Source organism: Bradysia coprophila, chromosome IV (assembly GCF_014529535.1).
Source record: "Bradysia coprophila strain Holo2 chromosome IV, BU_Bcop_v1, whole genome shotgun sequence".
Lineage (NCBI taxonomy): Eukaryota > Metazoa > Arthropoda > Insecta > Diptera > Sciaridae > Bradysia > Bradysia coprophila.
The window spans coordinates 7,712,177-7,728,860 of record NC_050738.1 but is presented as its reverse complement, the minus strand read 5'-3'; the positions used below and the strand labels follow the sequence as shown (position 1 = coordinate 7,728,860).

Sequence of the window (16,684 nt, the reverse complement as noted above, 5' to 3'; positions counted from 1 at the left end):
CTTCTTTATTTTCTCCCACTGCAACTCTCATGATAAAAAAACAGCGGACGAAGCATCTAAAAAGCAAAAGTTTATAAAAGGTTTATGAACACAGTTGGGCTAAGAACGATACCTAGTGTCTTAACAGAAGCCTAATAATATTTGTCCGAACAAATTTTAAATTTTCCCGCTCGAAATTAGCAGCAAAAACGTATACGTTCAATCCGCGAGAATTTCCCATCTGTTTCTTCCAGTACAAAAAACCATCCTAAACACTTGTCAAAACACTGTTTCTGTCTTTCTGACAGTGGAAAATGACAGAAGAAAAAAGTGAGAAATAAAGAACTGAGAATAGGAATAAAGAAATATACACAAAACAATTCAATTATTCAAAGTAGAAAGAAAACGAAATGGAAGTGGTACGGTCAGCGATAACTTGTCTAACCAATTGTTTTACTTGCAAGGAGGACGTTATTAGCCAGGTGAATTTCAATATTTCAATATTTTGGCTGATTATCCTTATCAATCGGTTGAATCATTCCGATGCAATAATTAGGGAGAACCACATGAACGAACACATTTATTAGCTGATCCAGTCAGCAACAATAGCCTAGCGATACGACAAACCACTAGCGACGACTTATTAAGCGAATATCCGAGCTCATTGCCGGGTAAAGATGTCCAAACGGCACTGAATCGAATCGTGCAAGATAATGCGACGTAAGACATTTCTCGTTTGTTTCATCAATCGAAAGTAATTTACGTTCAATTATTTTCGGTGTAGTAATATCATCGATGTAGCCGCTATGGATTCACACAATTTACAACCGCAAGAACTAAACAATCGCATCAAAATCTATTCACAAAAGCTGGCGCAACAGTGGAGTAGTATAAATGATGCATCGAATTTGCCAAGTGGACTGTTAAAAGATGTCCCAAATCCTGAGATTCTGTTGTCATCGACACCAGTGGCGGCTGTCGATTTGAATATGGTGAGTTTCGTTCTTGATGACCTGACCAGAGAGATTTGATTTGATTCAATTGATTGACGAGACGATTTATTTTTAACGAAACAGATGCGAACATTCAGTCATCAAGCAGCGACGGCTATAAATGATATTAAGATCGAACACAAAGAAGATTTGGTCGTGCCTTTCGATTTTCAAGTACAATAAAGTTTCGGGCGAAAGAGATTTTGGAGCGATGATGATGCGGGGTGCGGTGGTATATTGTCTAAAAAGGACTAAATGTAAAGAAGCAGAAATGGTTATTTCGTTGATTGTTCGATTGAAAATATTCATTTAAACAGTGATCGTACGTATTTTTTATATTATATCATTTAAATGTATGACTGGTGAGATATGTTGCATAGAGGCAATGTGGAGGATTTCCTAACGATTCGAGAGAGTAGTTTTAGGCGAATGAAAAGTTAAAAAAAATTGTATCCAGAAGTATCTTGCGAGTATACAGAGAGAAAAATGTCAAAAATGTCAAATATATATTTTCCAAAAATATTTGCCTGGTCTATTGGCTTTAGTGTTTTATCAATGACAAACATCCCATATCAATAGTGTTATCAATATTAAAATTTGAAATACTTTCTCTTTCCTATGGTCGTTTTGCCTTTTTATGTGATTTATGTATGAATCTCAATCGCTAATCAGTGTGACTAAGAAGAGTCACTGGGAAACAGTTTGTGCAACTGTTACGAAATGAGTATTTTTATTGACCTAGAGGCTGTATGCATATCGACACTTCGTTAGACTACGGGTTAAAACCTACGGCACGGATCGATGCAACACTTTTGTTATACAACTTTTATTTTTGAGCGTCACAAATGGCTTAGCGACGCTACCGTACAACACTTAAAAACCTTGGAAAGGCGAATTTGTAAGAGAAAACTTATTAAATTTTCTCACAAATTCGCCTCTCTAATATAATGTGTCCGCTAAGGCAAAAGGTTGTGCAAACTGAGGTAAAATTGATTTTATGATTTTATTATGATCTGTATGTAATGCTGATTCCAAAATCATCAGGGGCAACTCCGGCAGCTCACTCGTTCCGCCTGGAGCGGCTGTTATGTCACTTTGGCTTCACTGAATTTTCATGCCCATTTCCAAACAGGATGTGGAATAAGTTGTAAAATATTTTTAAATGTTCAAAGTTTTTTTTAGAATAATTTTTTTGTTGACAAAAAGATCCAAAATAGCCGAAAAATATGGCGGAAGTGTGAGGTTCATTTTTTTTCTGCTTAAAACCTTGAAATCCCATCGAAATACTAAAAAAATCCCGAAAACTTTCTTCAGGAAGTTTGTGGCCAATTCATAATCCTATACTTTACGCTTTAAAAAAATTTAAATCGGTCAAGGCTTCAGGAGATATCCTGCCTAGGTACTTAGAATACGAAAAAACCGAAATATCTCGGCGAACTTTGAACCACCCTGTAGCACACTCAATTTATTTTACTGTCCAAAATTTAATTTTATCGGAAATTGTATTTCATTACCTTTGCAACGATACCCCACACGACGTATTTGAACATGAATTGGATTTTTGGCTGAACCTGAAACGACCCAGAGTCGTGCTACTCGAAAGGCGAAAGCACCTCAATATTAATCCTTGCGAAAGACGCAATTCCTGTTCAAAAATGTGTAGTTTTGTATTGTTTTGAAGGAAGTGGATTAGGCTGTAAGGAAAAAGATAAAAAAAAAAGTGGTTGAGTGATCAATTCAGGGCGGCACAGGGCCCTCAAAAGGCAGGGACTTAGGTATTATTTTGATTTCATAAACCCTCAGAAAGAAACATACAGGACATTCGGAATCGAGTTTGTAGTGAATATGTATATGCAGGACCAGAATGGGCAATAGGGAAAAATACAGTCGTTTTAGAAAAAGTCACATTTGCCGGACCTAAATTTTGTTATTTACTCATAAAAATATTTGTTTCTTTTGTACGCGCCAAATTTAAATTTATCTTACAATTTCAGATAAAATTAAATTTTGGACAGTAAAATAAATTGAATGGAATTCTTCTTCTAGTTGCATTTAACCTCTCACATTCATCTGTTATCGATAATGACGGCAAAAATAATGACAAGATCTGGGCAATATTATATAGCAAAATACATGTAAAAAAATTGAAGTACAAGATTTGAAATCACCCGATTAAAAATACTTTGATCGATGGAAGTAATAGACCTGACAATAAGACTCGTCATATGCTTGCCGTCTGTAACAGGTTAAGCATTACATCTGATTCGAACTCGTTTTGAACATTTTCATCGTAAATTTTATATATTATGATAAGAAAATCAGCCTCAGCCTTAGGCGAATTTTCGAATCGAATTTTCACCAAAGGCTAGAAAAAAAACGGAGCATAACAGCCGATCGTGAAGCTACATCTTTAAGAAACCAAATGATACGACGTTCGTTAAAAATTCAAGAAAACAGTGCAATAGGGAGCTTACCTTTCATTTATTTCCTTTTTTCAGGATGACAAAAAATTCAATTTTTACACACGCGACTAACTTTTCAATGCAAAAATGCTCCTTCAATTCGGCACCAATTAGAATTTTCTACGATGTTCTACGACGGATGAGGGATATAAACACGTTAGAACCTTCTAGTGCCCAAAGAATAAAAGTTGTAGCACAAGTGCTTTTTGTATCAAGTTGACATAATAATTACAAAACTGACTGATATGCACAAATGTTAGTGAACTTCCAGCAAGAGGTGACGTTCCTTCCTTCACAACTATGTTCTCTCAAAATATTTGATTCTGTTTCGGAGTACAGCTACAGCTTATAGTTGCTTATGATTCCCGCGAAGTACCGTTAAAGTCAAATTGACAAAAAAAAACGCTGAGAAAAATCGCTGAAGTGTAAAGTTTCGCCAAGAATCTTTGTCATCAAAGATTAATTCCGCGATTCCTCCAAAATGCATCGTCTACTATCACAACATACAGCTCTCGTATTTTGTACTCAATGCAAAACATTTTTTTATTTCTATGAACATGGCGTTTCAACTGCCATCAATGACACTAATCCTTACACTTGATCATAAACTAAAACATTTGGTGTGATTGTCTGCGCAAACTGTTTACCCATTACAGTCGGTGTACTGAAAGCCATCTCATTCGAAGACATCGTATATCCTCGCACAAAATGTGAACGAATCGCGTGTATGAGACGAGTACCGACACCGCATCGGCGGAATTGTGGCGTCACCCATATGCGTGATATTCCACATCTGGAACCATAAGGAAAAGAATTAGAATTTGACTCCATCTGGTACATTCATCACTGTGTACAACTTACCTGACAGGCACAACATTTTTCAAATCAATGTATTCCACATTGTCTTTCGTGTACATGGTATGCGCTTTCTTCAATGGCTCGGCGACACATACTCCAACGACCAATTTACGTGAAATTGCCAAGTAGACCTGTTGGGGTAAAAGTTCGGTTTCATGAATTGAAATTCGAATAACAACGGATGACGATCCACACTTACAATTGAACTGTCTCTGAGTTCGACATTCGCAAAACCGAGATCGTTGTTCATGATCTCTAAGATTTCCGATATTCTTGTCACATGTGCCTTGCTATCCATTTTGTTCGTCCAAATAATTCGCCCCTTGTGACCCCATTCATCAACACTTTCCACCAGATTCTCATCCGTCCAACCCTGCACCAAATTATGGTCAACATTTTTCGTATAAACAAAGCAATGCTTCAATTACCTTAAAGTTCAGCACTCCCATCATGTTGTTATGGAATTTCTGATGCAAAATTTCATCCTCCGGATCGTGCATGGTGTAAAACATTCCACATTCACTGCAGTTCTTCGACCCAAATTCTTTTTGACCAGCATCGATTTGTAGTTGTTTATCGGACAGGGGAATCCATTTATAGGTCTTTGGCAATGGTACGCTAAGTAGATCTTTCTTTACTGCTGTCGATCGTCGATGGTCGCTATAAAAGATCGGATGGTACCCTCGTTTCTCGTTGCTTACAGCATTACATTCACTGGCATCTGTACTGGTGCACTGCATTTGATCGTCCGCAGTGGCTTCGTCTTCCTGTGGTATCCACATCTCTGCTTCGGTTGACACCGAAATCTCGAATAAATTATTTAAAATTGCGTCTGCTTCGTCCTTGCGATGTTCGTATTCGGAAATGAAAATTTTGAAATTTTCCTCATGGCAAATGCCATTCTCGATCAATATATTGAGAACCGTTTCCTGGCGCTTAATTTCAGCCGGATCGGTTGTATTGTACGGAATCAATTTGCGATATTTGTCGCACTCAGCACTGCAGCTTTGTCCATCATCACACTCATGTGTTTCCATTTCGCATGACATCGTTTCGTCAGTTGCAACATTTTCATCTCGTGTTTCCATATTCGCTGGATCGTTATCCGACGCCGACAATAGTTTCACAATGTCTTGCACCTCTTTCTGAATTGAAAGCAATTCGTCGTAGCCAGCATCAACCTTTCGCTTTTTCTTCGGCGGTGACAATAACTTTATGCCATGGCCTCGTTTCACTGTCGCCGAAATTCCTTTGGACACCTGATATCGGTTCTCTGTGCCTCTGGATTTGGATTTGAAAAATTTCCGTTTTGTTTGCTCCGGCTCCTCGTCTTTGTCGCTTTCGTCGTCGGACGGAAAGCGTTTCTCAGTATCACTATCGTCATCCACTGGAAAACGGTTCGCAGAATTGCTTTTGTTCGGTGACTGGACTGATTCTTTGAGAATATTGCGAGCACGGCCACTGATCAGTTCTTTATCGAAACTGTTGACCTGCACGTCTTTGAAATACGATGTCAAATTCGATGTTTCGAGAACTTTTTCGATGCGATCCAAGAGCTGACTGCGTTTCGTCAAGGGGTCGGACTTCACCACTTTCTTCGTTTTGAATTTGTGATTAAGTTTTCGTATACTGCCCAGAATGGGTTTCCTTGCAACAGATTGACGTTGATGAGACCTACGGCTCTTAGCAGACGGTGCCGCTCTTTTCTCTCGCACTTTAGTCACTTTAACCGGCATACGTTCAACTGAGGTTCGTTTAACTGAAGGTTCAACATTCGATGTTCCATAAAATGATTGTGCCGAAATTTCTCCGAATGTGAGCGATGCTTTGGCTTTCGGTGTGTCAGATGCATCCGATTTTTCGGCGCCTCGTCTTTGCGATGTTTTCCGTGATTTCGGCGAGTCTGTGCCATTGCTGCAGTCAGACGTATTTTGAGCTTTGCGAAAAGAGATTCGTGGAGCCGTTGTGACACTATTTCCCAATGCAGGCGTCTTCAGCAGAACTTCTGAGCTGTTTTCCTTCGACAATACAATGTCATCCGCTATCATGTCTTCGGTGTTCAACTTGGTAGACGGCGTTGAACGAGTGATTCGTTTCGGTGAGTTTTCAGATTGACTGATGCGACAGGAATTTTTGATCGCTGGAGAGAGCTGTTCCATTAGATTACTGAAATCCAAACGTCCACACACACGTTTGTTTACAAGGGCTGCAATTGAAAATTCAATGTTACAGACGAATTGTCATGGACGCTCAACATTTTGTTTTACTTACGTTCAGTCGGTCTGTCGTAACTTTTTGGACTTGAACTGTATTCAAGCGGATTCATCGGACCCAAATCGGAGTCTTCATCGATGACAAGATTGATCAGTGAAGATCTACTGCTGTTTCCGAATAAATCCTTTTTGCGCTCCGACATTTTCGGCGTTGGTACATGACGCGGCCGCGTAAGCCTTGTTGTAGGTGTGTTCATCTAAAGAATTGAAAAATGTGTAAGAAACGTTGCATCACCGTTGGTCACATTCTCAAACACAAATTATGAACCGAAAAGAAGAACCGAAAACTTGAATTTCTAATAAACGACAATTGCGTATGTCGCGCACTTCTTTGTTACTTTCCCGCTACTGAATAACAAAATTTTACGTTTTACAGAAGTTTTTCTCGAATTTCCCCAAAAATCGAATGCAAATCCATTTACCTTTTCAACATTTCTTGATCGATTGATTGAAAAATGAATATTTTTTGCAGAATTCTTTAGATTATTAACAAAAATCGGAACCTGCGACTATTCCAAACAAAAAGCGGGAGTCTTTTGACAAGATGTGTGTGTATATGTATGTTTTCAACAGCTGCAAGAGCGGTAATGTCAAAGTTTGACAGATTTATTTTCGCGCTCTCACAAGTCTCGGTTCACTTTTCGAATGCAGAGAGATGGATATAGGTTTGTTGCAAGCAACTGTAAACACGAAATTTGACTGGCCGAACGAACACGATTTCATCCACAAAGCTCGGTTTTCATACAAATATTCATGAGGCTATGTCTCTATGGATGAATTTTGACAGTAATTTGACAATTCGTATGGACTTGGAACAGACCTATAGAAAATGATTTTTCGGTGAAACGTTAAAATTTTAAAAACGACCTGTGTTCAGCTGCGTGGACCAACATATAGAGAAATTCTTTTGAAGACGTACTTAACGAAATCGGACTCAAGTTCCAGCGGACTTTTTTATATGTGCACTGAAAGGTATTGGTCCCTAGAAGCCAAAACTACCGCTAAAAAAATCTTCGATGCTGATGCCGTTGGACAGCTGAGGCCAGTGGCAATCAGGGAAATAGTTGTTTTGTTTCTATTTCCTTTCGGTTACAAAGGAACCCTAAAAATTTCGTCGAAGTAGCCAAATTTTTCCCGAATTTTCAACTGCTCGTACCTCAGTGTAGGTGAATTTTTAACCTACTATAATCAGCCCCGTTACTCGCAATTACCTTACAAACTACACTCCGTATGAATACGAAAGAAAACTCCATAACAGAAGTGCATGTTTTCGGTTTTTGATCATCTCCCACTATCCTAGGGTTGGAAACAGATCGTTCTGACCTGATCTGAAATTTCAGATTCAGATCCAGATCTCAGGCGGCGTGATCTGATCTGATCTGAAATCTGAAAATTGGAAGCAGATCTGATCTGATCTGAAAACTGAAAATTTGAATCTGGAAATTTTTGGATCAATCTGAAATCTGAAAATCGGTATGACTAAACAAATGCTAATTTATTAGAAATTCTTGAACTGCAAGACTCCGCGAGTGCACGGGAACTAATAAAATCATAAATATTTCTATAATAGTAGCATGTTTTGGAATTTCAAATTTTATTCTTGGGACTTCAGATCATTCAGATTGGATCAGATCAGATCAGATTCAAGTCTTCAGATTTCAGATCAGAATCAAATAAAATCAAAATTTTCAGACCAGATTCAGATCGGGTAAATTTCAGATCAATCTGAAAAAAATTCAGATTGATCTGATCTGTTCCGAGCCTATGCTATGCACCAGGGCCTATTTTTTAGAAACTTTCAAGAAACATTTAAGAAACTTTTGGAAACTTAAGAATCTTTTAGAAACTTGAGAAACATTTGGGAAACTTAAGAAACATTAAAGAAACTTCAGAAACATTTGAGAAATTTAGGAAACTTTTCATTTTAAATTAAAAATATCTAGTAAGGAGATCTCTTCCTAATTGTTTTTCGTGTAAGTAAGATTTAACTTTTGTGGACAATATCGAAAAACAACTTCGTATTCTTGAATCATTGCACTGGGGTGAACATAAATTACATTACATACACATTTTGTACATTTTCTGTTCACAGAAATATTTTTTATTTACCTAGAATTCTGTGATATTTTAAAAAAAAGTCGAGTGCACCACTAATCTAGGTATTGTTACTTTGGAAAGCACAAATTCATTTTTTTTTTTAAATGTACATCTTAAATGCATATTGTTGTGGTGATTCCACGGTGAACAAGCTGATAAATGATAAGCGATGTAGCTAAAATAAGTACTTGTCGTTTCGTGTGAAAGATTTGCAATGAATTAAAGATTATTGATACAATTGTATGTGAAATTAATGTAATTTGAGATAATTGAGATTCACTGTATTCAATCCTGATACGCTACTCGCTACTCCTTCTGGGCAGGTTAGTCAAAATCGCGTCTCCCTAGAACGCGAACACCTTTCTATTTAGCACGTCTTTGAAAACCTTCAACTTAATCACGAAGTCAGTGGCGCTTCTATCAATTTAGCACAGAATTGTTTGCGTATAAAATAAAATTTTTGAATGGAAAATGTCCACCGAGCTAGCAGAATTAAGTTTTTTCGGTTTTTAATACATAATTTTTTGCGTAAAACATCAATCAAGGAACCAATTTCATTTCTGACTCGTTATCCAAGAACTGGATTTGTCACACTTCCCACTATTTTTTAGCAAAGAAAAATTGAGTTTTTGGAAAGAAATAGTAAAGACCTAATTTCTTCACCATTTCAATAAATGGCGTTTGAAAATTCTTCTAAAGCTTAAAATTCGATAGTTCAAAATACTTTACATCTCACGGTTTTCGCGAAAACGCCTAAAATTAATAGTGTAAGACAAATACGATCTAAAAAGTATAAGAAATCAAAAATAGTTCTATTTATAAAGACCAAGGCTATGACAACTTACATACTGTTCCATTCATCCATGAAATGTGAGTTCCTAGTGCACAATTTTCTGTGTCATTCAGACAATGTGTGAGCTAAGCCAGTAAAGACCATTGGCCAACTTATATATTGCACGAGTTACACGCAAAAATGTACTACTTCAACTTAGCTTTGACGAATGAGAAGCATAATGTAAGTTACAGTCGAAAATCGTAACACTTCTAGACGTACACTTCGACATTTTCAGTGAAAATTAAGCTGAATGAATGAATGAATTAAACTAAAGGTATATCTACAAAAGCCTGTGCAGAAACGAAGAACAGTAGAAGCTAAAATTCGAAGCAGAATGAGTATGATGCATTTTCGACAATATACTGAAATCATTCAACTATGATAAAGTCTGGTGTTTATTTAGCTGAATTCTTCATAATAAACAATAATTGAAATTTCCTGATTCTCAAGTTTCTCAAGTTTCTAAAATTTGAGAAACTCAAGAAACTTTAGGAAACTTTAAGAAACTTTGAGAAACTCAAGAAACTTTAGAAACGATGTTTCTAAAAAATAGGCCCTGCTATGCACACAAGTATCGAGACATTTTTGACTTCATGAGGGAACCAGAGAAATTGTCTGAATCAGACTCCTGAACATGCATCATGACCGGCCGGCTGAAATCAGAAGTACTTGAATACAGCTTTCGAATGCAATCATTTCTACGAAAAATGCTAGGGAAAAGCTCCAGAAAGGGTTTAAGTTGATTAATTTTCCGGGACATTTTTTAATACCCACTCTAACCTAATACCAACTACACCAAAAAATTTCTTCCATAAAATATCGGTGATGAAGAAATTTTTCAAAAAGTTGTATTTTCGAAGATATTCGAATTGAAGGTTCTCATATGATTGGCGTTTCCGGCCGGAAAAACAACTTTTCATTTTTCGGAATAAGATTTTGTTCCAAAATTTTTCGTGACAAACATCAAAGACAAATCTTAAAGAACTTATATCGCACAGAGTCTTTTTTCGACACAAGGACCTGGACCATCTATCGCTCTTCGCGCGGCTATACAAAAATTTCTAAATCGGTCCCAATCCATTTAAAAATGCGGTCGGCCCTTCTGCGGCCAGTCCAGGCCTTAAATTAGAGCGTTAAATTCAAAATGAAAAATCGAATTTAATATTCTGAATGAAGAGAAGTAAAATTTCCGTTTTTAAATACAATTACGACCAATAAATCATTCTGGGAGTCAAATAAGGGGTTCTCCGGCTACACCATTTCCTAAGAAATGGAACTCAACCAACTCAACCCTAAGAAAAAAAGATAGATGTCCAGAGCTACGAGAAAAATTCACACATCTTGTCTGAAGAGCCTGATATATGAAGCAAACTGTCGCGAACCACAATCCAACACTAGGAATTTCCATTTGTAAAGGAAATGGGAACAGTATAAACCAGGGCCTACTTTTTAGAAACTTTTAGAGAAAATCGAGAAATTCAAGAAACTTCGAGCAATTCAAGAAATTTCGAGAAATATTTCTTGAATTTTTCAAAGTTTCTTGAATTTTTCGAATTCAAGAAATTTCAAGAAATTCCAGAAAATTCAAGAAATTCGAGAAACTTCAAGAAATTCAAGAAATTTCAAGAAACTAATTTCTCAAGTTTCTTGAAGTTTCTCGAATTCGAGAAAATTCAAGAAATTCGAGAAATTTCGAGAAATTCAAGAAATTAGTTTCCAAAAAGTAGGCCCTGGTATAAACAGCAAAATTCAAACTTTTTCAAACTTACCGCCATATACAATTGAAAGGAAAAAAGTGTTCTTGCTGTTCTGTGATTAATATGGAGTTGTCATAGGTTGTCAAATCATTATATCGAACGTACAATTGATTAAAATTGTAAGAAATGATGTAAACAAAAAGTATTTTTTGTAATATTTTCCCGTTTCCTAATATTACGTGGCTTTTACTTTCAAAGAAGTGATAACATCTACGATGGGTTTGTTCTGTTGCTGCGGCATGTAAGTTGATAATGAGCGTAAAAACATAAAAATCACACAATAATCACGTCCAACTTGTTCTTATCACTTCTGAAAGACTATCCGTGCTATTCGTATGGACTTCGTTGGGTATTGTCGCTCTACTGTGCTCTCTAGTGTATCTGAAGAGAATCGTAAGTCAGAAGAAGAGCAAACGTTTGGCTACCGACAAGAGCATTCGAGTGGGAATATTTCATCCGTATTGCAATGCCGGTGGAGGCGGTGAACGGGTGTTGTGGTGCGCCGTTCGAGCATTACAGAAGAAGTACACATCACAATCGATTTTGCATTCCATTCCGATATGATCGGATCTGATTTTAGGGACAAAAACATGAAGATCACAATTTACACTGGTGATGTTGACGCTCAACCGAAGGCAATATTGACGAAAGCGAAAAACACTTTCAATGTTTCAGTGGACGAAGCCAAAGTGGATTTTGTCTTTCTCACCAGACGAAATTGGATCGAGGCCGAAAAGTATCCCTATTTCACGTTGTTGGGTCAAAGTTTGGGATCGGTGTGGCTCGGAATAGAAGCTCTACTGAAACATCAACCAGGTAATTTTACAAATCTTCCGGCATAATGTCTATTCCATTAAATCCGTCACTTTTTTGGGATGCTAAACTATTGACTGCCCTCACTGCACAAGCACCTTTCCCACCACGATTAGACTACCTTTTTCTGATTTCCATTGACAGATGTTTTTATCGACACAATGGGCTACGCATTTACATTACCGCTATTCAAATATTTCGGTGGATGCAAAGTGGGATGTTACGTTCATTATCCTACCATCAGTACCGATATGCTGAAGCGTGTGAAGAGCAGAACGTTTGCTCACAATAATCGTAACATTGTAGCCAAGAATCCGTTCCTAACGTGGCTAAAATTGACGTACTACCGACTGTTTGCTTGGGTAGATCTAATTCTCTTTCGTCTTCTGGTTGTTACTAATTTTAGACGATTCGCAGGCGTACAGCCTAGTCGGTCGAAGTGCTCAGACAATTATGGTAAATTCGTCATGGACAGAAAATCACATCCTTTCGCTCTGGGACTGTCCATTCAAAACCCATCGAGTGTATCCGCCATGCGAAGTGTCTCATTTAAAAAAGCTGCAACACGTCTCCGCCGATGATTCAATTGTAATCATGTCGATCAGTCAATTTAGACCGGAAAAAGATCATCCACTGCAATTGCAAGTAAGACGGCAGGAGAATTATCGCGTTGTTCATCATTTATCTAACAAAAAAACTTTTCTTTCTTCATTTCTTCAGGCCATGTACGAGTTAAGAACATTGCTGCTGGATGACGAACCAATGTGGAACCGGGTAATTGATAGCGAACAATTCAATTCTCATTTCAATTTTCATTCACGTTTTCATTCCAGTTGAAATTGTTGATTGTTGGTTCATGTCGCAATGCCGAAGACTATGAACGACTGAAAAATATGCAAGATCTCAGCAAACATTTGTCGCTGGAAAATTCGGTGGAGTTCCGAGTGAATATTTCGTATCAAGAATTGATACAATGCTACCAAACGGCCTCGATTGGCATACATACGATGTGGAACGAACACTTCGGCATTGGCATTGTTGAGTGTATGGCCGCTGGACTAATTATGGTGGCAAACAGGTGAGTTTCACGTCCAATCACAGTGCTTTTAGGTTAGACAACATTATTCACTCCATAAGTGCGCCAAAAATTTAAATGGTTTCCACTGACAGTTGGACAAAGTAACGCTGACGTCATATAATAAACGCCAATAACTGAGCGATAAAATGACTTGATATGCGGTATATTTTCAAATAGAAGACGCACTCACGGCTAAGGCTAGGAACATGTCAGGTTTACCTTAACATGACCTGAAAATACCTGAACCTGATTCAATCAACTTTGATCTGACCTGACCTGAAATCTGATAGGTTGACCTGAAAATTTGTATGAAAAATTCAGGTCAACCTGAAACCTCACCTGACAGGTTTCAAAAATTCAGGTTCAAAAATGAAAACCTGACCAGACCTGAAGTTCAAGGTCAGTCACTTTTTTGACCGCCTTATACGGCATGAATTATTAAGGATCTTGACGAAGCCATTGTTAGTACAACTAACATTTTTGTTTTGAGGAGGTCTACACGCACGGATCATCTTTCTCTTAATCAGCCTACTAAATGTGGGCTTACAAATCACAAATCTTGAGCGGTCATTCCGAACGGTGCATTACCACTTTATAATTCGTGCATGATGTTCTCCTGATCCCATTTGTCCATCGTTCTAGTGGTCTACCCATCCATAGCTTGTCTATTCATGATGGTTTTGTTCCAGTTGAAAGATGCTATTCTTTCCATGACATCGATGGCATTTGTTTGCTATCTGATCCATTTGTTTGTCATCTTATCACTGAGCGAATAATCAACCATACTCCGTTCTATGACCCTTTGTACTACTTTCAGTTTGTTATCGGATGCTTTTATTGATTGTAACGTTTCTGCTTCGTATGTTAATATTTTAGCACTTCTGTTTTACACCTTTATTCATTTTGCGTCTGCAGATTAGTCTGAGTTTCTCGAACGCTGTCCATCCAAGACCAATTCTGCGTTTGAGTTCTCCAGTGTTATTGTCCTCACCCGATCCTCACTCACTCTGTGATCGAGGGACATATAATTGTTGACCCTTTCACTAGTGGCATCTCCAATTTTGTTATCTCTGTCGTAGTCGATGTTTGTCAGGATGTTAATTCTCGCTAAGTTAATTTTGCATGCAGCATGAAGGAAAGTGATGTGCGCTTCAAAGTATTTGGCTGTTTTTGATTTTTGTTTGGAGATTCCTTTGAAATGCAGATCCCTTGAGAGATGATGAGACCTTTCAATTACATATTTTAAGAATGCTAAAGAATTGAACCAAATGGAAAATAATTCGGAAAATTTTTGAACCCAGAAAACATTTCATAATTAGGATACCAGTGAAGTATCGCTAAAGAAATTTTTGGCGATTCTTCTCATTCCGACGGTTTTTCTTGGCGATCCACCCTTTTTGTTGATTGGTTTAATCACCAGAAGAAATCAACAAAGGATTAAAAACACCAAAGTTTGAAAAAACGCCAAGAAAAATTGTGAGCCTGTTTTGAGGCGATACTTTTCATTTTGGCGATACTTTTCACTTTGACGATTCTTCACACTCTTGCGATTTTTTTGGCGAAGTTCAAAGCTTTGGCGATTTGACTTTGGTGATATTTCACTATACTAGAATATAAGAAGGGATTGGAACGAATCTGAGTGCGAGCATCTCTCTCATTTTCATCTAAAATTTAAATTTAGCCTTGTCCTAGTGTGATATCAATGCTGGAAAGCACTGAAATATCAATACTGTTGCTTTGTTTGATTTATTTCTTTGCCATATACTCTCAGTCCATATGTGTTTACCCAGTCATTATGAAATGTAGCCCATCGTAAATTTACTGCGTCTCATGTTACTAATTATGCTCTGTGTGTTTTGTGATGAATGCCTCGCCACCAAAAATTCACATGAAGTGTCGGTTCTGATCATTTTAAGTTCCGAGTGTTAAAATAAAAACAAATTACATGACTGATTTACATGATAAACGACACATTTGAGACTGGTATATATTCCGGCAAACAATTTTTCCTGTTACTCAATTCATTTCACTATATACTGTCTGGCATATGTTCCATCCAATAGTAACAAAAAACCGTCCGGATAATTTATCTTTTCAATTTCATTTCGTTTAATTAAATCAGATCCGGTGGACCGTTGATGGATATTATTGAAACATCTGTGGGCAGCCAAACTGGTTACTTGGCCGTGGACACAATGGAATATGCCGAATGCTTAGCTACAATTCTATACAATACGAAGGAGGAAAATGATGCAATACGTGATGCGGCCAGGTACAAATTTATAAACGAAATTCACGTGACGGATCGAAAAAACGACATTCAATTTGTTACAGGGCGTCGTGTGATCGATTTTCGGAAATGGAATTTGAAAAAGGTTTTCGCCATGCTACCAGTGTGCTGTTCGACGAATTGTGAAGGAGTGCCGCGCATTCGAGTAAATCGTGGACGCGTCAAATGTGCAATATTTATAATTTGGTTCTTCGTTCTTCTATTCCAGTTTTGCATAGTTAGTAAGTCTTGGCTATAATGTTACGAAAATCGTAGAAAATTTGCCCTTTAAAATGTAGTTCTGTGTGTTCCGTAAGTTAAATTTTTTTCGACTAATCCGCTATTCCATCGAAAAACGATTTTTTTTATAGAAATAAAAGGTTTTTTTCAATTGATTCGGTTGTTTTATTCATTAGTAAATGCTGTTTCTGATCAGACGTTGCTCCAGTTCATGAAGCTTCTCCTGAAAACATAGAGAAAGTGGTAAACCCATGAACAATCGTGCTATGAGTACAGTGAATCCAAAAAAAAAGTTTCTGAAAATCGCATTAGCTGACTGGACTGGTCTACACTATCCCTTATAAATAGTGAATTAGTGCAACCAGTACTGGGTTCGAAAAACAAAGTGTCGAAATGCGTGGGACATGGGCATGGGAAACTTATAAACATTATAACCTGATAAAAAGTGTCCATACGACTGATTCCGTTCGAATTGATTTAGGGGCCGCTCAAGGACGTACAAATTGTATGAAGAAATATCCCGAGAGATTCTTTTGAAAATCCAACTATCAAAATCGGACCCATTTCGTCTGGGATGGATATATACATGGTTTGAAAGGTCTTTGCCAGTAGACCTCAAAACAGGCCTCACACAGTCTCGAGCCACACCTGGTTGCTGGTGGAAGATCTCCGAAGTTGGAAAAATAGTGTTTTTTATCCGAAATTTTAGGCCGTTATAAATGATCGTTCCGGGTGAGAGTGGGCTCGTTGGAAAGCTGAGCTCAAGTAATTCAAAATCTGTGTGAACTGACAGGTCTGGGCTGGTACTGATGACGCTTAATGTGAACCTAAGATGCTAGTCGTAACATACATTGTCTAAGCTTTTCATTGATACCTCATTTGCAGTGCTGGCGAGTTTTACGAGTAGCGGTTGTACTAACATAAAGTTCTGTTATGTCAGCAATCTCCAGCACTACAAATGAGGTATCAACGGAAAGCTTAGACAATGTTTGTTACAACTAGCATGTTAGGTTCACATTAAGCGCCATCGT

The 16,684-nt window shown here is 37.6% G+C and overlaps 3 protein-coding genes across 4 annotated transcripts; 2 read left to right on the top strand and 1 right to left on the bottom strand.

Annotated features, from left to right (window-relative positions):
• The first annotated feature begins 273 nt into the window (after nt 1–273).
• On the top strand, nt 274–1,495 carry LOC119085992 (ragulator complex protein LAMTOR1). Its single transcript, XM_037196563.1, has 4 exons — nt 274–461; nt 536–699; nt 764–971; nt 1,056–1,495. Exons 1-4 carry the CDS (start codon nt 390–392, stop codon nt 1,152–1,154), a joined length of 543 nt encoding a protein of 180 aa, XP_037052458.1. The 5' UTR covers nt 274–389; the 3' UTR covers nt 1,155–1,495.
• A 2,453-nt stretch (nt 1,496–3,948) lies between these two features.
• LOC119066451 (N-acetyltransferase eco) lies at nt 3,949–7,158 on the bottom strand. Its single transcript, XM_037168952.1, has 6 exons — nt 6,987–7,158; nt 6,563–6,761; nt 4,720–6,497; nt 4,491–4,664; nt 4,295–4,422; nt 3,949–4,226 (listed from the first exon to the last, which is right to left on the bottom strand). Exons 2-6 carry the CDS (start codon nt 6,759–6,761, stop codon nt 4,025–4,027), a joined length of 2,481 nt encoding a protein of 826 aa, XP_037024847.1. The 5' UTR covers nt 6,987–7,158; the 3' UTR covers nt 3,949–4,024.
• A 4,156-nt stretch (nt 7,159–11,314) lies between these two features.
• On the top strand, nt 11,315–15,808 carry LOC119066820 (GDP-Man:Man(3)GlcNAc(2)-PP-Dol alpha-1,2-mannosyltransferase). 2 transcript variants are annotated; one of them, XM_037169468.1, is made up of 9 exons: nt 11,315–11,494; nt 11,571–11,777; nt 11,834–12,069; nt 12,211–12,428; nt 12,484–12,711; nt 12,787–12,840; nt 12,900–13,144; nt 15,267–15,416; nt 15,479–15,808. In XM_037169468.1, exons 1-9 carry the CDS (start codon nt 11,469–11,471, stop codon nt 15,558–15,560), a joined length of 1,446 nt encoding a protein of 481 aa, XP_037025363.1. In that variant the 5' UTR covers nt 11,315–11,468; the 3' UTR covers nt 15,561–15,808. The 2 variants fall into 2 exon arrangements, with proteins under 2 accessions (XP_037025363.1, XP_037025362.1); XM_037169467.1 differs by having other exon boundaries at nt 11,333–11,494; nt 12,484–12,840.
• Nucleotides 15,809–16,684: the final 876 nt, after the last annotated feature.

Excerpts from the sequence above, each read along its gene's own strand:
- LOC119066451 (XM_037168952.1), bottom strand. The coding sequence starts at position 6,761 with ATGAACACACCTACAACAAGGCTTACGCGGCCGCGTCATGTACCAACG. Across the intron at positions 6,498-6,562 it reads TTACGACAGACCGACTGAAC|CCCTTGTAAACAAACGTGTG; the intron begins GTAAGTAAAACA and ends TTTCAATTGCAG. Across the intron at positions 4,227-4,294 it reads AAAAATGTTGTGCCTGTCAG|ATGTGGAATATCACGCATAT; the intron begins GTAAGTTGTACA and ends TTATGGTTCCAG.
- LOC119066820 (XM_037169467.1), top strand. The coding sequence starts at position 11,469 with ATGGGTTTGTTCTGTTGCTGCGGCAT. Across the intron at positions 11,778-11,833 it reads GTTCGAGCATTACAGAAGAA|GGACAAAAACATGAAGATCA; the intron begins GTACACATCACA and ends ATCTGATTTTAG. Across the intron at positions 13,145-15,266 it reads CTAATTATGGTGGCAAACAG|ATCCGGTGGACCGTTGATGG; the intron begins GTGAGTTTCACG and ends TAATTAAATCAG.
- LOC119085992 (XM_037196563.1), top strand. The coding sequence starts at position 390 with ATGGAAGTGGTACGGTCAGCGATAACTTGTCTAACCAATTGTTTTACT. Across the intron at positions 700-763 it reads ATCGTGCAAGATAATGCGAC|TAATATCATCGATGTAGCCG; the intron begins GTAAGACATTTC and ends TTTTCGGTGTAG. Across the intron at positions 972-1,055 it reads CGGCTGTCGATTTGAATATG|ATGCGAACATTCAGTCATCA; the intron begins GTGAGTTTCGTT and ends TTAACGAAACAG.